This window comes from Puntigrus tetrazona, chromosome 8 (genome assembly GCF_018831695.1).
Source record: "Puntigrus tetrazona isolate hp1 chromosome 8, ASM1883169v1, whole genome shotgun sequence".
Taxonomy (NCBI): domain Eukaryota; kingdom Metazoa; phylum Chordata; class Actinopteri; order Cypriniformes; family Cyprinidae; genus Puntigrus; species Puntigrus tetrazona.
The window spans coordinates 9,689,960-9,710,444 of NC_056706.1; the positions used below are offsets into that span (position 1 = coordinate 9,689,960).

Consider the following 20,485-nt stretch of genomic DNA (forward strand, 5'->3'; position numbering starts at 1 on the left):
ATCACTATCATCTTACCCCAGGCAAGTCAGCTTTGCACTGGGCTGCAGCTGTTAATAATGTAGACGCCACTCTAGTGCTACTCAAGAATGGAGCCAATCGAGACATGCAGGATAACAAGGTACTCATTCATGTCTGTTTGTTTATGTGCATGTTTAATCACTTTTTGAGTACATAGATGTTTTTGTGTCAGCCAAACACTTCAGTTTTGTTTGTTCTGTGATATAGGAGGAGACTCCCTTATTCTTGGCTGCCAGGGAGGGTAGCTTTGAAGCGGCCCAAGTTCTCCTAGATCATTATTCAAATCGTGATATCACCGACCACCTCGACCGCCTGCCTCGTGATACTGCTCAAGAACGAATGCACCACGACATTGTGCGCCTGCTGGACCAATACAACCTGGTGCACAGCCCACATTCTGGGCCTAACCACGTGGGCAATGGTGGGGGACACTCCTCCATGGTCTGTGGGACAAACGGCACGGGATTCATGATTGGCATGCGTCCAGGACCACAGGGCAAAAAGAATCGCAGAGCAGGAGGAAAAGCAAACACTGTCGCAGCCGGGACAGCAAAAGATCTAAAAGAAATGAAGGCGAAGAGGCGGAAGAAGCCGGCCGGAGGAGAGGGCCCGAATGTTGTGGCGGTGGCAGGAGCCAGTGGAAATGTCACCAAAGCATCTGGTGGCCTCTCAGAGAGCTCGGTCACTATGTCACCAGTGGATTCCCTGGAGTCTCCACACTCGTACGCCGGAGAGGCAGTGGCTACCACCAGCACTGCAAATTCTCCCCCTCTGCTCAGCACCCCGTCCGTGAGGCCCATGCTGCCTCCTGTGAGTCACATGTTAAGCCAGCAGCAAAGCTGGGTGGGTTTGGCCAAACACAGCTACAATGGCCACATGTTTGGTCTCATGCCGCCCCACCAGATGAACACGGGCCACACCAGCATGCAGCAGCACCACAGCCCGGGCATGCTCACCCCGATGAACGTCACCATGAGCCGCGAACAACTGCCTCCCATTGTCACCTTCCAAATGATGGCGGCAGGCAACGGGCAGAGCCTCCTCAAGCAGGCGCAACAGGGGCAGATGCAGGCACAGGGGCAAAATCAGGCACAAAGTCAGCACCTGCACTGTAACCAGAGTATGATGTACCCCATGCCCGATGTGGGAATGCAACACGGCATGTCGCATACACTTCAGCACCCCCACGGTCACAACCACGCACTCCCTCACGGGCTGCCTGAGAGTCAAGCGCGACAAGTAGCTTCCTATCAGCCACGCCAGAGCCCCGTGGATAAATATCCAACGCCGCCTTCCCAGCACAGCTATGTCACTGCCGGCTCTGAGGGAACCACCCCTGGCCATCCCGCACACAACCCCAGTGAGCACCCCTACCTCACTCCTTCCCCTGAATCACCCGACCCCTGGTCCTCTTCGTCACCCCACTCCAACTCAGACTGGTCCGATGTCACAACAAGTCCCACCCCTCTAGGAAACCCCCACACACTGCCTCCTTCCTGCCGCACACACATTCCCGAACAAGCCCAGTTGCAGCCCCCATCGCAGGCAGCGCAGCCGACGCAGTCGCAGCAGTCACAGCGCAGCAGCGTGTATGCGTAGGAACTTGGACCTTCCAGAGTTTAATTGCACGGCTGTATGATTGTCTCTCTCTTCAGCTGCCAGAGGAGTGGCCATTTATGCTTTCTCAATTCTTCTACAGTCTTTATTAAGCTCTGCATGCTGACTTTGAAGTTTGCGTATCGTAAGTTCGCATTAGCCCGGATATTTCAGCACACAGAATCCCCGGAATAAACAGAAACGAGAGAAACAACTTTAACAACACCTCTTAACGGCCGTCTGTGATTTAGGACACTGTTACCAATGGACAATCACAGTGCCAAACTTAGGAGTCTTCATTGTGGTTACTGTCCCCAATGTGGGGAAATTTATTTCAAGATTTAGTCAAACATTTTACAATTTGAAGGAAATTTTCTCAATTAATCTGCCGTCTTTTTTGATCATTTTTGTTGATTTTAAAAGTCAAATATGGTACCAACCTTAAAGGGATAGTTCACAGGAAAACGAAAATTGTCATCATTTACTCACTTGCTCCAAACCTGAATGACTTACTGTGTAATGCAAAAGGAGATAATTTTTTTCATTGTCTCTGTGTTTTTTCCCTTTTTTATCCATAGAGTGAAGTCAAATAGTTTAAGGTTGTTTTGAACCCTGCTTACTTTCATTGTATGAAAAAAAAATAATTAAAACTTATTCTTTAAAATATCTTTGTGCTTCACAGAAGAAGGTCATACAGGTTTGAAAGTGCATCAGAGTTTATCGATGAGCTATACTTTTAACTGATAATTTAATCTTTTTATATAATTGGTCAGCTTTCATGTGTTTTTTTTTAGAACAACCTTTTTGTAGTAATGAAATGTTTCTTAAGTGTAGTGGTGGTTCTTTGTTTGCGATTGGTCGCATGAATGTGCTACACATACATCTCATTCATTCGTGTGTGGTTCAGAGCTAAACTGTGGTGTAAATAGTTAATTGTTACATTTTTATGTTATTTCCTTGTCGTCTGTTACGGTTTATAATTAAGAGCGGTAGAAGGAGGTGTGTAAATATAAATGGGTTCCACTTTATTTCTTATGAAATGGTATGCAGTATTCAGTGGCCACATAAACATGACAGAGGTTTGAAGAGGAATTCCAGCTTCCTGTCATCAAGCCCCGTGAGCCTTTCAGTTAACGAAATGCTTATGCGTAATATTATCAGTGCCTTTTAAAACTTCTTTATAATCATTGTTACTATTTTATTTGTTTTGTTCTGCCTTTTTGGTTTTTCTGTATATTACTATTCTAAGCAGTTCTGAAGTTGTATCATTTATCTACACGAGTTTTAAATACATGTCATGTATTTCTTTCATCCTAAATACAATCAGCCTGTCTGTGCAACCGTATGAATCACTTGGTAATAATTCAGAAATAATACTTTATACAATCTAAATGTGCTGTTTCACTTGTTCTGTTTTATGTTTTTGAGCAAAGCTTTATAAAACTGATTGGTACAATCACATTTTTTAATGTGTTTTGCACAATAAAGCCCCTGGGTCTTTCAAACACCAAATAAACACTCATAATAGTATTTAGAGATGCATGCATACATTATCCAGAGTGGGGATAACACACTGTCAAAGAGGTCTTATAAACGTCCGGTATGCTGTATTTGTGCAGGTGGGTGGATCGGTGATATTGTGTGTGCTCAAGGTCAATATTAAGAGAGTCTGTTTATGCAAATAGAAACCTTTATGTACTATAGGCTCCATATGGCATATTCGTTTTTTGGAAACAGTTGATATCCTGTAGCACTTAAGAGCCCTTCAACAGTATGATTTTAGTGTACTGAAATGTTAGCAATTGAATGGGTGTTAGTCCACCAAATAAAGATCAAAGCAAATGTTTTGAAACCTTGTATCTTCACCCAAATGTTATGCAAAGCTATTTTTGTATTTGCTGTATATAATTTTATATTTTTTTTTTTTTTTTTTTTTTTATTGCCTATTGTACCTTCTTTCCTGTTCACCAAATATATGCAATACTGTATGTTAGAATGAAGTAAATGTTTTGTCTTAGTATTTTATAGATTTCAATTTGTGATTTAAATAAAAAAAAAGAAAAACAACAACAACAACAGCCCGTGTATTGGAAATAATCCAAGACAGTTAATGATTAAAATAGAGATGAAACACAAATAAAGGAAAACCTTTACAAATTGATCTGGCTAAATGAGTCTCCCTCATTTTCTCTCTCTTATTTAAGTTTATATGTATGTTTTATTATTCTGTTATATATATATATATATATATATATATATATATATATATATATATATGTGTGTGTGTGTGTGTGTGTATATATATATATATATATATATATGTGTGTGTGTGTGTATATATATATATATATATATATATATATATATGTGTGTGTGTGTGTGTGTATATATATATATATATATATATATATATATATATATATATATATATATATATATATATATATATATATATATAAAGTCTCGCTCTCTCTAGTTGTAATATATTTATTCCTTGGGTTGATTGAATTTGGTGTTAAAGTTGCCCACTACTTGCAAAAGGAAAGCGTGTTAAGTGTATTTTTTTATAACAGATAACAAAACGAAGACTAATAAGCAAGGTGAGCGCGCGCTTCTCAATCGAGGTTCAGTTTGATATCATTCTGTCCGCCAACCGACAGGTGGCGACAACGACACATAACGACGATCGAAACAACAAAACACTAGGAAGTACTGCAAGATTGTGGAGATTCATATGAAGATTTTCTACACTTCACTTGACAGTCCGCTTTTCATTCTTGGTGAATGAGGGCATGCGGCATGGGTGGACACATAGTAGATGATCGTGCGCGAGGAACACCCGGAACCGTTGATTTCCTCAGATGATAGCTTAGCACCTCTCAGTGTGTGTAACTGTCAAAATAATTGAACTCTTTAACTCACTGTGTGTAGATTCAACTTGTGCAGAACTCCCCTTAAGTGATGGCTCTTTGAGGGGGTTTTAACGTTCATGTTTGCGTTCAAACTTCTTCTCACAAACTGCAACTCTTCCGGTTATTTGCAGTAGTTCCCAGAAAAGGTGAGTCTGTGAAAATACATGTTATTTGTAGCTATTATAGCAAGTGGGATTATAGTTTTATGTCAAACGTCTGTCCTCTGCTGTAAACTGGAATTTTTTTTATTCCATAATTTGAATAATTTGTGGTCATTAACACTAGTTGTTTCATTTAACCACTTAAGTTACGTAAATGCTCTTTACAGTTGACTTTATTTACGCTTACGTTGCAGAATATTTTAACGTTACTCGTTTTCTTCTTGTTTTAATACAATTTTAATACATGAGTAATTCACATGCCGTTATTTACACCCGTCATGTTGTTTACTGGATTTCCTTCGTTCAAACATAAGATAATAAGGAAAATGACAGCCTCGGTCACCATGGACTTGCACTGTTAAGAAAAGTTGCAGTGAAACTGAATGGTGACTAAGGTGTCAGTTTGATTTTCCACAGAACCAATAAAGTTTGACTGTAAATCACGACACGGTTTTCATTTGATGTTGAACTATCCCTTTAATTGTCATAGATTTAGTAAGCTGCAGTGTTAATATTTGATTTCTTGGCTTATAACTGTTGTTTATGGCCATTAATGTTTACAGAGCAGCTTTCTTGTCAGACCCAGCTGGGACAACATTGCATTTTAACATCTGTCTGCTCTTTGCCCCTTTCTTTCTGATGTCACCCCAGTCTGTCGTGGTCTCCTTGTGAGAGGCTGTCATCATGGCATCAGCCAAGCTGAAGTACCTCTCTCTGGGGATTCTGGTCTTCCAGACCACATCCCTGGTGCTCACCATGCGTTACTCGCGCACCTTGCAGGGTGATGGACCCCGTTACCTGGCCTCGTCTGCTGTGGTGGTGGCAGAGTTCCTTAAGATCCTCAGCTGTGTGGGGCTCGTCTTCAAAGATCATAGTGAGTTTCTTGGGTCATCCTTCATTCTTGAGATTGTTTTTGATATTGTATCCTGAAAGCTCTTTCTCATATATATATATATATATATATATATATATATATATATATATATATATATATATATATATATATATATATATATATATACACACACACACACAAATATATATGTACGTGAGAGAGAAAATGTTTGAATTATATATTAAATATGTATATTTATATATAATAATGTATGTTTTTTAAAAAAAATGTAAATATATACATGCGTAATTTTTACTTTGTGTATATATACATAATAGATATACACAGTACACACATTTTAAAAACATATTGTAATTTTGAATGTGATTAATCATGATTAATTACTTTGTGGCTCTACTGTAATGTCTCTTTTTAATTAACTCTTTAAAAAAATGTTGATTAATGAACAATTAATCGATTAATGGACATGCAGGTAAACATAAAATGCATATATATTTTTATTAAGTCTACTGCTGTGATTGTTTGAGTCTTTAAAAAATTTATTGTACGTTTTTGTTTTTAAATCAGTTTATGAACCCCTGCTGTCCCCTTCAACATGAATGAAATAATAGATTGAAAAAAATGCAATCCAACTTATTTTTAACAGTCTTTTTAAACAGTTGCATGGAACACACAGAATAAAATCCATGCAAAATTTGTAACTACTAATTAATTTACATTCAGAAACCGTTCTGTTGAGAACAGAAAATTTAGTTTAAAAATCAAATTGGGAGGAATGGCTGTGAATTTTCTGTATTATTGACAGGTAACTGCTTTGTCTGTTTGAAACAGGTTACAGCGCCCGAGCGCTGAGCAGTATTTTGAGACAGGAGATTCTACACAAGCCTATAGAGACTCTGAAGCTGGCGATTCCTTCAGGGATCTACACGCTACAAAATAACCTTCTCTATGTGGCACTCTCCAACCTTGATGCGGCTACCTACCAGGTAAGTCACTGTCCAGCCATTAGTTGACTTATTTTTATGGCTATCATTCTTATGGCTTTTTCTTGTACGCTTCTAGGTGACATACCAGTTGAAAATCCTGACCACAGCACTGTTTTCGGTTTCTATGCTGGGCCGCAGGCTCGGGGTGTACCAGTGGTTGTCTCTGCTAATTCTTATGGCCGGCATTGCACTTGTACAAGTAAAAAGTTTACCTGCCAAAAAAAACCTAAATTCTGTTACAGTCTTTGAGGTATTCATGTATTTTGTGCTTGTTTGTTTGCACAGTGGCCTGCAGACTCCCCGTCAGACCCTCAGAAAGAACAGCTGACTGCAGGCTCACAGTTTGTAGGGCTGGTGGCCGTGTTGGTAGCCTGTTGTTCTAGCGGGTTTGCTGGTGTCTACTTTGAGAAGATCCTTAAAGAGTCTAAGCAGAGTGTTTGGGTCCGAAACATCCAGCTTGGTAAATATGTTTATGCATTTAGTTATGCATAAAGATATGAACGTTTGCTACCCTCATGCCATCCAAGATTTGGATGAGTTTTTCTTCATCAGAATCAAAAGATTTTGACAAATTTCACATAACATTGCTTAGTCACTAATGGATCTTTTTTTTATTCAATGGGTGGCGTTAAAATGAGAACTCAAACAACTAATAAAAGCATCACAATGTTCCACACAAATCCAGATCATCAATTAAGGTCTTGTGAAGCAAAAAGTGTCTTTAAACGGTTGCTTTTCATCCAAAATACGAGTAGGATTTTAAAGCGAGAGGACAACACAGAGACTTTTTCACTAGAGAAAGTATTATGAATTATGGACTTTTTCCACATTAAATGTTTTTGAATTTAAAATGCCTTTATGAATTTGTTTTAACATTTCACAAGAACTTAACTGATGGACTGGAGTTGTGAGGATTACTTGTGATTTATTTATTTTTTTAATCATCTTATTCTGGCGGCACCCATTAACTGCAGCTGATATTTTGCGAGCAAGTGAATGCAAAATTTTTTCAAATCTGTTGAGATGAAGAAACAAACTCCTCTTCATCTTGAATGGCTTGCATTTTGGGGGTAAACTATTCCTTTAAGCTTTTTAGTGAATCTTTCAGTAAAGAGCATTGATGATACGCTTGGTGCTAAAATTTGGTTTTACACCTCCTGCCATGTAAACATATTGAATATAATATTTCTAAAGTACAGGTCACGGACCTGCAGTATTTAACAAGTGCCATTTTTAACATCTGCTAAGTAAAAAGTAATGTTCTAAGTGACAAAGTAGATCACACTGCATCAGTAATGGGACACTACACTGTGCTAGCTGCTGTGCTAGACACATTTTGCATATTATATAAATTCATTCAATAAATTGTGGGTTTGGTGTAATCAGAACCTCTCACAGAGGGCATACATCTTAGCCTGGATAGAAATATATATATATTGCTTTTTCTCAGTCTAAACATTCAGACTGAATTAACACTTCACACTGTTGGATGAAAATTACCTGACAGCATGGAGCACTATGACACACACAACCTATTTTTACACTAGAAGTCTGGTGACCATTTGAATAATCTGTATTACTGAGAGACAGTGTCCAAATTCAAACAAATTATTTCTTTTAGCAAAGTCACATTCAGGAGCTTAAGGCTAATATTTATGCGTGTGTTTCCCTTCTTGCCATGTGGAATCTCAGTGTAAGGGTTTATTTATAACTGGCAATGTGTGATTTGAGCGTCTGTAGAGATTCACCTCCTAATGTGAACTTCTGTTCGTCGTAATGAGCTGAGCCAAATCCAAAGCCAAAAACCAGCTCTGTTCTTCAGTGCTATCATGTTTTGATAACCTATAATCTGAACGTATCAAAATTTGTCATGGTTTTCAGAAATAAGCTATTCATTTATTCACTTGCATTTATAAACTACTGTTCAAAAGTTTAAGGTCAGTAAGATTTAGTTTGTAGTAGTAGTAGTAGCAGTAGTACTTTTATTGAACAAGGACACATGGATTCTTTTTAAACTTTGCATTCATTAAATCCTAAAAAATAAAAGAAAAAAATGGTTTTCTCAAGGAGTTTGTGCCACTGATAATTGAACGAATGCAACTAAAATTCCAGCCTTTATATCACAGGAAATAAAATGCATTTAAATATATTAAAATAGAAACTTTTTAAATTCTAATAATGGTTCACACCTTTATTGATTTTTATTTAGATTAGTTTTTGATCAGACAAATTAAGTAAACATTTGAATGTCAGTACAGATTAAATAATTCATTTGCTGTTTGTGATTTTAAATAATTTTTAGACATTTGTTCAGTCTAAATTATAATTGATATTTATATTTAAAAAAAACCGGAGTGCTATGTTATGTAAAAGAAATCTGAATGATTTGCCCTCTGTGCAGGCATGTTTGGCCTGGTTTTTGGGATCTTCGGGATGTTGGCCTATGATGGTGACCGAGTCCAAGAACACGGAATGTTTCAGGGCTACAACACGCTGACTTGGATTGTGGTTGCCCTCCAGGTATAACACTTTTCTGAAGTTTACATGTGAGTCAGAACCGATAATTGCTTGATCGTCAACACATAACAGGAAGCAACACAAGAGCTATTCTCTGCAATGCGTTAATGTGCGACAAAATAAATAGATTTTTTTTTATTTCCCACAGGCTCTTGGAGGGCTTGTGATAGCTGCTGTCATCAAGTATGCTGACAACATACTGAAGGGCTTTGCTACATCGCTCTCAATTATCCTCTCCACATTTATTTCATATTTCTGGCTTGAGGATTTTGAGCCTACCAGGTAAAAAGTACATTTGTTTCTGTCTTGTGATCAATAAATGCTTTAAATTGATTTAAAGTAAAAAAAAAAAAAAAAATAGGTGTTTTCAATTGAAATAAAAACTGAAAACCCACTTGTTCTTTCCTGTCCAGTGTGTTCTTCTTAGGCACAGTATTGGTCATAATGGCAACGTTTCTCTATGGTTATGAGAGCAAGCCGGCACCCAACCCAAGCAGGGCATGAAAAGGGGATGGACGAGGTGAAAGTGGAATGGAACAAAAGGATGAAATGAGTGGAAGGACAGAGAAGAGCAGAGGAGGCGTAGAGAGCGGGAAAAAGGATTGATACAAGGTTTGATAACAGGCTGGGCCACTGCTGTGCAGTGCTGAGCTGAAGCACACTGGGAGAAATGCTCTGGGTCTCTGGTTTCAGTGAAAATCACATTTTACGTGAAGAACATTAATCGGCGCTGATCACATTAATGGGTGATGGATTAAAAACACTTCATAACGTGCCATTTTTAAACGGCGCAAAACTCGTTTGGCTTTTCTTGGCCATTTATTATGCGTTCATCTTCGAGGAGCAGTGGCTGCTTTTGATTCGCAACAGTGGCCTGCAGCAATTTGCCACAAATTAAACTTGAATCTCGCAGAAATTGAGTCTCTGCAATGGATGTTGCTAAGGGGGTCGTTGCATCACTGTATTTTTGTGTCAATATTAACTGTTTAAATCCTTAAAAAAAATATTTTAATGATATTTTAATTGACTGAGTTGCTGGGTTAGTTTCCGTGCTGTAGAAATTGAGGGAATAAGGGATGTTTTGTGAATAGAATGTAAACTTTTGATATTATTATAATGAAAATAATTATACTTAAGATGGTGCCAGCCGGTCAGTTTGTGGGATGTTGTGATTATTTTACAGTTTACCTCTGTCACCAGGCAACAAAGAATACTTGAGTTACTCCGCCATATATGCAAGGAAATGCTTTTTTTTTAGTGACTTTGCACTATGTGTGAAGCTATATTAGTATCTGGTGAGGAGAAATAATAAATCAGGTGTATAATTATCTTTTCTTTTCTTTTTTTTTTTTTTTTTTTTCAAACAGTACACACATTTTCACCAGGGCAGCACAAAACTGAAAAAAAAGGGTTGTTGTTTTTTTTCAAAAGGTGTAAAAACAATGCATGCAGTCACAGTTTGAAAAAGGTAATTAATTAAAAAGGCAAATCGATTTTACAGTCAGGACAACTCTAGCTGCCCCAGTCCTTCAGAACACACTGTGAACCTCAAAATCAATAAACTCTACAGTGACCTCTGTAGACAAGCATTGGGTCGTTTTTGAAGTCTGCAAATCCCACATGGCATTGTGAATTCAAATCCAGAGGTTTTAATGCTTTCAAACAATCTGATTGGATCCATTTTTGTTAATCAAACAGTCGCTCCACTGTAATTTGTGCAGGCGCAGGACTCTCTAGAGGAGGGTGCTTCAAAGAAGGCAGTTGAGTGTTTGTTGTGCTTTTGTGTCTGGATGTGTGTTTGTTATCTCAGTAGGAAGGTCCGGATGGTTTTCACCTCTCTAATGAGTAGCGGTGGGAGTTGGCGTTTGCAGCACTGTTCAAATCTCTTTCTTCCCCTCCCTCGATTCCCTCGCTCCCAGGTGAGCAGAAGAGTGAATTAGTAGACAGCTCCAGACATTCTTAAGCGTAGAGCAGAGAAACTTAAGCGGCTGAAGATCCCTCATTTCTACTGCAGCGTTATTCGCGGTCCAGGTTATGCTCAGTGGAATTAAGAAGTCTTACATCTCTTCTTACTTACATTATGCAGTGCTAAGTAGCAAACATATCTGATGGTTAAAGCTTTCTTCTGCCTTCAAAATTTACTTGCAGTAAAACTGGTTGAACTGAAAGGCAGTGCTGAATTTGGCTGTAGACCTTCTGAAGTCGTACATTCATGCACAACTGCTTCTTTTGTTTTGCCACATAGATTCATCTATAATTAAGATGTTAAGCAAGACTGGCTTCTGTGTAGCCCAGGCATTTTACACTTACAGAGAACTTGAAAGAGAAAATGTTGGAGCTAAGTAATCTGAATAGCTGAATAGCCTTTTAGGAATACTCCACCCATAAAGAATTGTCATTTTGTTTACTGCATAAGAACATTTTGAAGAATACTGGGAACCAAAAAACATTGGAACCCACTGACATATATATATATATATATAGTAGTATAATAGTTTCGAATGATGGAAAGGTGAGTAAACTATGACAGAATTTTTATGGTTTTTGGTGCAGTATCCCTTTTTGTAGAGCAGATGTATGGTTTCTTCTCCTGAACTTGAGTCTAAGGATTTAAGGCAAATGTCAATTTCAAATTAAAGGGACAGTTCAACCAAACTATAATTTTTCTTAAACCTGTCTGACTAGGGTCCTTTATCTTGTGTCATTGGATGGACAGAAACATTGTTTAAAATATATTTGTGTGTGTTCTACAAAATAAATAAACGTCATACAAGTTTGGAGTGACATGAGGGTGAGTAAAAAAATATAGAATTAAGATTTTTTTTTTTTTTTTTTTTTATGAACTGCCCCTTTAAGTGTCTCCAAGGCTGTTTAAGAACCAAGTATCTCTTTAAAGGCAGCAGTGTGGATTTAAGGCAGATTTTGATTAAAAACCTTCAGGTTTTGCCACAACCTGCTACTTGGAGGGAATCACCACTAATGGTGGACCTCGCTTAGGTCTCCACATGAGCACTTGTGCGTCATTAGCATTGGGTTTACCCATAGCGTTAGGAGGGATCAGCTCCATATGGGTCAACACCTTGGGCTGGTCCTGGTGCATCCGGCCAGTGAGTCTTGCTCTAGAGCCCAATGGCTTAGAGGGGTCCACAGCGATGTCCACTTTCATTCTCCACTTCACAGTCTGCAGGAGGATCTTCTCCTGTGTGGCCATATTCAAAGCTACCAGCCATGTGGTAAAGCTCTGGTCGCGTTTGATCCGCGTGAGCAAAGGCACATTGCTCTCGCTCACCGGTACGGCCCATGTAACGCTGGGGTAGAAGTTATCGTTCATGCTGACAGTAAATCGTGAAGGTTTGGACGTGGGGCCGGAGAGAGTCACAGTTTCAGTCGTGTTTCCGTACCACGGGTAACTCACGCCGTCTGAATCACTGATGGCCTTCACCAGTCCTTCTCGTAACTCTGGCAGCTCCCAGCTTGACCTGTGGAAATAAACATTTAGAGCAATGGTCTCAAACTCAATTGCTGGGGGTCCACCAGCTCTTCAGAGTTTAGCTCCAAATCACACCTGCTTGGACCTTTCTAGTAATCTTGAAGACCTTTATTAGCTGGATGATGTATTTGATTAGGGTTGGAGATCAAATGTGTAGAACTGTGACCCTTCAGGAATTAAGTCCAGTGTTAAACAAACAACTGCAGTTATGCTTTTGAATATACAGTGGTTGCCAAAATTATTAGAACACTAGTATTTTCACCAGCTAAAAAATGGTTTTATGTCTTAATGTGTTAGTAGGACATATCAGTTTACATTTTCAAATATTCATTTAGCCATTACATGTAATAATCCAGTGAGATTTTTGTTTGCACAAAGAGTGGCAATGTTTCCAAGATGCTTTAAGAGACCTATTTAATTTAGTTAAGAAAAGTTAATCGATAAAGAAAATCTATTTATGACATTTTAACAGTTCTGTAGTTTTGCAGGTAGTTCTTGAATAATCTTGTAGTTCTTCCTGAATTAAAAAACCCCAGTTTAAAAAATGTAAACTGTACCAACACGCTACAGATTAATAGAAATAACTGACTTAAACCTATTTTTTGGCTGGTGCAAATGCTAGCGGTCTAATGATTTTGGCCACGGCTGTATAAGTGTAAAAAGATGCTGATTCCAAGTGTACAAAGGATAATTGGGGTTAATGATGACATTCATTATCAGGGTCCCAGCTGCCAGTGTAAAATGACTCAGTGTGAGAGGACGTTAATGTGGCTGGGTGTTGTTAGGTATGACCCGACGCTGGCATTTCTTCTTCGGTACGGCACCATCTGTGTCACAGAAAACCCCACGCAACCACCCGCTCAGGCAGTAATACACACCCCCACACACATGTCCACACCTCCACACAGACAGGCCCCCCAGGCAGCATCAGAAGGGCCCACATCACGCGTCATGGCCTCGTGGGTGGGTGTGAGAATGTCTCTATCTCCTTCTCCTGCTCTGTCTTTAGATTAGGCAGTGAGCACGTAATTGCTTTCGCCTGCGATACAAAACTCTGTTTAGCGCAACCACGCCGATGTTTCAGAGCAGCTATTCTGTTTTTATCTGCTGCCTCTCCCCGTCTGATCCAGTGACAGGCTGTGAAACTCATTTGTGGGAGTATAAATGAAAGAGCAGTGACTGATGAAGGTGCAAACACTCCTCCCCTCAGGCACTGAGCTGATGTATGCATACTCTCTGTGAATATAAATCGCTGGTGCACTGCACTGAAGTTATCCTTTGATTTACGCCATTTGAAGACCTAATTAAACAAAGTGCCACAAATAAATGACTTGTGATTTACTCACACTAAAGGAGTGACCGATGAGACGGTGACATTTTCTAAAATTGCATATTTTAAAATGCGTTACAAATCAGCTTCTATAACACATCCGTTTTCAATTGCTAATTTAAATCCACTTTGATATTTGTTTTAATTTGGCCTTTTCCCGGAACGAAAGGAAAATGTTGAAGCTATTCAGCCTATTGATTTATTAGTCTATTACTTAACGTTTTTGAATAATTAATATGAATAACATTTGAAAGTCTTCATCGTCGAATATTGATAACTTTTTTTGAACAATTACAGAAAAAAAAACTTTATGGAAAAACGTACACTTTTTGTTCAGGACAAATTGTATAAATTTAAGAGAACTCTTGATGTTTATGATTCATGACTCAAAAGTCGTGTATTTAATTACTTTTATTATTGTCTGGTCGTGGTTATAAGCTGTTTTGTAAATATGGCTGAACCCTGGAGTCAAATGTTAGGTTTTTCCTCAAATTTATTTATTATTATTATTATCATTTATATATTATTTATTTGTAAATTAGATTTTGCAATTTTGTAAATCTTCATTTGACCGACATTAATGACAGTCAGTGGCTAAATGAATGTGTGTTTATGGTCAAGACTAAGTGAAAAAACATGCATTATGCTTACATGCCGAGGTCTCCATAGGTGTTGTAGAATTCCATTTGAGTGCATGCTTGAATCCAACCCACCATCCAAGCCTCATTTCGAGGGATCGGCGGCATTACTATCCGAGCGGAGGCCTTGAAGTACGGAGTTTTGTAGCGGAGCACTATGGGTGAATTCTCCTCGATCACTGTGGGGCACTGGTCAATAGTAGCGGACACATCATAAACAACGATGTTCTCGCGTTTAATTCGGGGTTTGCAGGCGACGCTCTGAAGGCAACCCATGGCTGGAGAGGGTCAGAATCAGGGTAACCAACCAACCATGAATGGTGTTTTATTTCCTAATATAAATATACTTTTATATTCCCGAAAAAACAACTCGATCTAGTCCAGGCGTCCAATGTAGTCGCTCCACAAATTAATAATTAAGAAACACAAATCAAGAAACGAGACAAAAATCAGTCAAAAGCACGTGTTTTCCCCCCAAAGTCATTGCCGTTTAGATATAATAGCATATAATAATCTGTCTACTCGGGATCAACAACAGGTTGCGAGACCTCCGACCGTCTCCTGATCTTTGGTGTCCCCATGCCTGTGATTGTCAGTCGCGGTTCGGACTTGTGGATTGTTCCGGGCTCCCACTTCAATCTGATATGTTCCCTTTCAAATCCGCATGGCCTTTTGCAGCTCTTCGCCCTTTCATCCGTTTCTTTCTGGTCCGAGTTTTCATGTCACAACCGGAGGCAGAAAAACAAGTCAGGTGTGGCGGACCGCTCGCCTCGACAAGAGGTGGTCGCTATTCTGTTTTTCTCGATGTATGTTCGCGCTTTCGGAACAACGAACAGTTTCAAAGTATTTCATGATTTGCGACAGAAGAGGAGCCTCGAGGAAAAAAAAAAAGTATGTTACTAAGCGGAACGTTGCTCTCGATCAAATCGCGTTTGACGTTCCGTTATAGCGCGTATTCCTTCGGTAGTCAGGCGTCCGCGTGTTAACACGCGAGGCGTCCGGATGAGAGCGCGTAAACCGCGACGATGCGCTTTGACAACGACTGCCGTGCGCTTTAAAAATAAACCGTTCCCGTCTCCGTTGTCGGCGTGCTCGCCGCGGTCGCTGTTCGGTTGCTGTGGTGCTGAATGAACGATCAGAGGCGCGTAGGAGTACCAGTGCGCGTTATAGTCCTCCTCACGTAGCTACGCTCCGTTCATCATCTCGGATCCTTCGTTAATCAAAACCACAAATAACTTTACAGCGCGGTAACGGTATAACGGCTGCAAGATTCAAGATTGATACCCGGAGTTTGGACCTGTTGATGTTGCTGAATATGAAAAACGCCTGAAATTCGTAATTCTTTAGTAATAATATCCTATATGGGAAGCATGAATAGATAATCAGTGTTGAACGGGGTCTCTGCTAATTTTAGGTAATCTATGTAAAAGTGGAACAAATAAATAAATAAAAAAGGTTAGGTTACATGAGTCTGTAACGCACGTTACACCATTCACAAAAGTAAGATTACGCGTTAATCATTACGCGCTAAATGTTCGCGAAGTTGCTATAGCAACAGTACACCGCTTCAGCGCTCTTTTTTTAGAAGCGTACTGATCGTTTGATTGACACAATTGTCAGCTTGATTATCACGAAACCAATACGTCTCAACAAGTTTATTATTATTATTATTATTATTATTATTTTCTCAAAAGAGCCTTAATCGATTCCTCCATGATTCACTGAGAGCCTTGAATATATCGTGCTGCATCGTATTTTATACTTCTTCATAATATAGCCTATTTCGGATTCAAAAGGTAGTTTGTACCGCTAGGGCTACGTACTCACTTGAGAACCGAAAATAATAATTACCTTTTGTAACTTTGATCCGTATTTACCTCCCCTTCTCTCTTACATATTAGCCACAGGGGAGATTATACAGCGCGAGAGACATGTTCCGCTTCTTAATTGACGGTTTTCCGTGTAACCATGACAACCTGCATAGATGGACTGTCGTCACTAAGGCCGATCTCGTGTCAAATTTATCCGTCAGGGAAACATCACTGCGACAATTGGCTGGTGTCTTAAGTTAGTTTGAGGTCAGAAGAAGAAGATGACGGTGGTTAGTGAGTCTGAATTCACCCCTCAGTAAATTACAGACTTGACAGAATAAACGTGGACAGGTGAGAGTGACATCAGGGAATGACAATCGGCTGCCTGCTTAGAATAAATCCCTCGTTTTTTAGCTTTACATAAAAGCGTCAGCTTAACGGATGAATGTTAATGAATGTCTGCGCTCCCAGCTCGTTCTTCTAAAGCCGAATTAATGCGCAGGGAGCCGGTGTCTGCCACAAAGAGACACGAACAGCTGGACGAAGTGAGGTAGAGAGATTAAAAAAAAACTTTTAGATGTCGACCTCTACTCATTTTCTGTGACTTGAATGTGAATACGTGTCATGCGTAGTATGACTCATGAGTCACGCGGTCTGGTTTGAGGTCCTTCGTAACACTAGGTAGCACGCAGAAAAACTGCCACAATGCAAAAACGTTTTAAAAAGCTTTAGAACTTTATCCTGCGTCTACTTGTGCTTTCTGTCAGCATCTCTCCAACGCTTTCTACATTTAACAAAATGTCCAGAAGGGGGAGACATCGCTTCTGAATCATGCTCGTCAATTTGGGCACCTGCTCGGATCTTGTAATAACGGAGCTGGTAGAAGTTTTTTTTTGGATTTTTTTGGTTCTAATGCAGAAAAAAAATGTTTATGTGAAATTCATCTGCATATGGCACATGGATGATTGTGATACACACCCCTATCTTTTTTTTTCTAAATCTAGCTTAAGAAATCAAGAAAGAGAGCATGGGCATGAGCAGGGCTTTTCAGTCCAGTTCAGCCTCTCTGGTTCTATCAGATCAGGCTTCTGGTGCAGTGGATTAGAGCTCAGGTGAAAGAGGGTCTGTCCGGTAGCCTGACTGTCTGAGACGGTCCCAGCGCTAATGGACAGGTTAAGATGGTTTGTAATCCTTACATGGGTGGGTAAATAATCCAGGCCTTCTCTGTCCTTTGCTGAGCAAGTCTAGACCACTTTAGCACCTATTCAGACTGTGTAATGTGACTCAGTGGAGGAACAAGCATGAGAATCCTCCTTTAGTAAACAGTACAACAAAATGCTTAAATCCATGTTATCTAGAGGAAACTGGGGCTGTGGAGTAGAACAGGAAAATCCCTAAAACATCTGAGTATTTAATGCTATGAATAGAATGTTCACTTGCTTGGTGTCTTTTAGGGTGACACGAAAAGAGTGTGTGTGTGTGTGTGTGTGTGTGTGTGTGTGTGTGTGGTACTGGATGAATTGTGGGAGGAGCACAGAAAGTGAAGAACTCATCAGAAACCTGTTTGTATCTGACCTTTCTGCTTTAATAAAATGTCATAAAGATAAAAGAGGAGTAGCGTGTGTGTGTGTGTGTGTGTGTGTGTGTCGATGCAGGCCCTGTTTGTGAGCGTCGGCTAAATGTAGGCCTAGATGTGTACGTTATACGTTGTCTTCCCTTTTCTCCCTCTCACTCTGTCTTTTTCGATGTAATAAAAGGTTGGAGATGCTGAAGCTCCATCTCTCATCACTATTCAATGCTCAGCTACATCGCAGATGCCTGGAGTCCACGGCTCCTGCCAGACTTTCGGGCTAATTACATTCAATCCTTTCACACCATTCAGCCTGCTGCTTGATAATGAACATTTTCTGAGATTAAACTGAAAAAATTTAACATATGACACTGACGCTTGATTTTACATGTTATTACATTTGGACCTATTTTTGGGGGGTTTAATCAAATAAAAGCATCTGTACTTTTTACTAACAAAAGAACATAACTGGAAAGTTACATTTTCTTGGAATCTAACCAAAGTTTCGGACCAGGGTTTTTTTTTCGGGCTGTGAGCAGAGTAAAGACAAGGACAAATGTCTGTTGAAAGATAAATCTGGAGTAAGACAGAAGGTCCTTGTGTCTTTGCGGTCGTCTCTGTCTCTCATCTCAGGCCTTACTTGCGTCACTTGCCCGCTTTTTTTCCACTGAATTTTATCCGTGGATCTGACTGTCTATTTTTTGATGAAGAACAGTCATATTTAATCACTGTATTTGATTTTAAACTATTTTCAGTCCCCCCACCCCCAAAAATATTATTGGTGTAGTTAAACTCTTGTATTTTAATAATATATTTATTTAATAATTTCTGTAGTGCTTCAGGACACTTAAGAGCTCCCAAAACCCCCTTTTGCTTCTAAATAGACCCAGACAGGTTTAGTCAGTGGGTCAGTCAGCAGTCTGGGGCAACTAACGCTTCAGGAATCCCTTGCCTGCTCAGGGCACTTCCTGCTTTAAACAACAGATCAGAGAATCAACAAACCCACCAAAACCTACAGTAAATACCACCGAAAGGTGTGAACCTGTTTACTCTCCATCAGTTCCACGTGTCTAAAATGTTTTCTAATCATTTCTGCGGGTGCATAATCAACACGTTACGATGCTGTTTTTGATTTGTCCCGAAGCCATATGAGTTTTTCCTCATCAGCAATGATGTGGTCATTCTGAAGGCTGCGCCGTGCAAACAGATTCTTTATGACACTCATGGCAGATTTTCAAGCAGAGGGGCTATTGGTATATTCTTGATTTGTATTATTGTTGTAGTTATTTAAAGGAAATAAAATGAATTTCGGACAGATATTAAAAGTGTAGTTCTAAATAAATAAGTAAATGTTGTCCCAACCTGTTTGATATTCTTTCTTCGGTGGAAAAACAGATACTCTGAAAAATGTTTTCCATCCATATACTGAAAGTCAGTAGGGTCCAGTATTGCTTAGACTACAGGTTTTCCAAAACATAAAAAAAGTCATACAGCTTTAAAACAGACATGATCAAATTGTGTGTTGTGTGTGTGTGTGTGTGTGTGTGTGTGTGTGTTTGTGTGATATCCTTGATGATTAACCCCTATAAACATCTCACAACACTATCAGATAAGAAAATTGGGATGGAAAAAAAAAGGGAAATGATTTTTAGGTGAGCGTGTGACTCTGTTTGTGGTAGTGAGAGTGAGTTCTCATCTTTGTGCATGGCTCCAGACCCCGAGGCTCAAGATTGCTAAGCACTGTCATTAAGAGTTTGTTGATAAGATCAGCCAGTGCGTGTTGCTTAAAGGGAAAGTTCACTCAAAAATGAAAATTCGCACATTGTTTAATCCGCTATGTTAATTTAGACCTCTATGGGTTTCTTACTTTTGATTAACTTAAAAGAAAATATTTAGAGGAATGTTTGTAACCAAATAGTTGCTAGTAGCCTTTGACGTCCATGGTACAGAAAAGAACACTATGGACCTCAATGGCTACCAGCAACATTCTTCGGAATATATTCTTTTGTCTTCAATACAAGAAAGGCACTATAGGTTTGAAACAACGGGAGGATGCTATGGAAGGCTTACAGACACGAATCATGTTTTAATTTTTAGTGTTGCACCCTCATAATATTACTTGAATACATTTCTACAAGATGGAAAGAAACTGGGACAGGTTAAAAAGTGTTTGTATTTATTTTTGACTACTATATGTGATGCCTAAACATAACTGAAAAAAATGGATTTGTGAGGACATTAGAAGTCATTTTACTGATATCAGCAGGTTTTCCAGAAGGCTAAATATTATAATTTGTAGATGGAAAAGAAAAACATTTTCTCTACTGTAATGAAATCTCGTGTGTGTTTTGTTGCGGACATTTATGTGTGAAGAGTTACAGTAAATGATAATGCCGCTCTTTGCCGAGAATGTCACTGACCTATGCGTGGCACATGCTTGTGCGAGCGTGCTGGTAAGTGTGTATATGCATTGTGTCTTTGTGTATGTGTGTGTGTTTCTGTGAGAACCATGTTGGAGCGCTTTAGCGAAGCAACGTAGCGTGCAGTACAGGAGTGATGTGGGCTGAGCCGACCTGACCGAGCCCCGGCCCTCCACTAA

General features: G+C 39.4%; 3 protein-coding genes across 3 annotated transcripts in view; 2 read left to right on the forward strand and 1 right to left on the reverse strand.

Annotated features, from left to right (window-relative positions):
• Positions 1-3,776, forward strand: part of notch2 (notch receptor 2) — a 36,956-nt gene extending 33,180 nt beyond the window's left edge. The window contains exons 33-34 of the mRNA XM_043246282.1: positions 22-119; positions 227-3,776. Coding sequence (XP_043102217.1) covers positions 22-119; positions 227-1,618 — 1,490 coding nt within the window. The 3' untranslated portion in view covers positions 1,619-3,776. The remainder of the gene's footprint in view (positions 1-21; positions 120-226) is intronic.
• A 516-nt stretch (positions 3,777-4,292) lies between these two features.
• Positions 4,293-10,416, forward strand: slc35a3a (solute carrier family 35 member A3a). Its single transcript, XM_043247556.1, has 8 exons — positions 4,293-4,673; positions 5,340-5,562; positions 6,376-6,530; positions 6,607-6,729; positions 6,816-6,990; positions 8,932-9,050; positions 9,196-9,329; positions 9,461-10,416. Exons 2-8 carry the CDS (start codon positions 5,373-5,375, stop codon positions 9,549-9,551), a joined length of 987 nt encoding a protein of 328 aa, XP_043103491.1. The 5' UTR covers positions 4,293-4,673; positions 5,340-5,372; the 3' UTR covers positions 9,552-10,416.
• Positions 10,417-10,434: 18 nt separating this feature from the next.
• Positions 10,435-18,662, reverse strand: fam78bb (family with sequence similarity 78 member Bb). The gene is made up of 2 exons (XM_043247557.1): positions 14,519-18,662; positions 10,435-12,526 (listed from the first exon to the last, which is right to left on the reverse strand). The coding sequence occupies exons 1-2, from the start codon at positions 14,779-14,781 to the stop codon at positions 12,004-12,006; spliced, it is 786 nt and encodes a 261-aa protein (XP_043103492.1). The 5' UTR covers positions 14,782-18,662; the 3' UTR covers positions 10,435-12,003.
• Between the last annotated feature and the right edge of the window lie 1,823 nt (positions 18,663-20,485).

What these genes read in the sequence shown, in the direction of transcription:
- slc35a3a (XM_043247556.1), top strand. Translation starts at nt 5,373, where the DNA reads ATGGCATCAGCCAAGCTGAAGTACCTCTCTCTGGGGATTCTGGTCTTC. An exon ending in GCTCGTCTTCAAAGATCATA is followed by an intron (nt 5,563 to 6,375) that starts GTGAGTTTCTTG and finishes TGTTTGAAACAG; the next exon opens with GTTACAGCGCCCGAGCGCTG. An exon ending in GGTCCGAAACATCCAGCTTG is followed by an intron (nt 6,991 to 8,931) that starts GTAAATATGTTT and finishes CCCTCTGTGCAG; the next exon opens with GCATGTTTGGCCTGGTTTTT.
- fam78bb (XM_043247557.1), bottom strand. Translation starts at nt 14,781, where the DNA reads ATGGGTTGCCTTCAGAGCGTCGCCTGCAAACCCCGAATTAAACGCGAG. An exon ending in ACCTATGGAGACCTCGGCAT is followed by an intron (nt 12,527 to 14,518) that starts GTAAGCATAATG and finishes TTATTTCCACAG; the next exon opens with GTCAAGCTGGGAGCTGCCAG.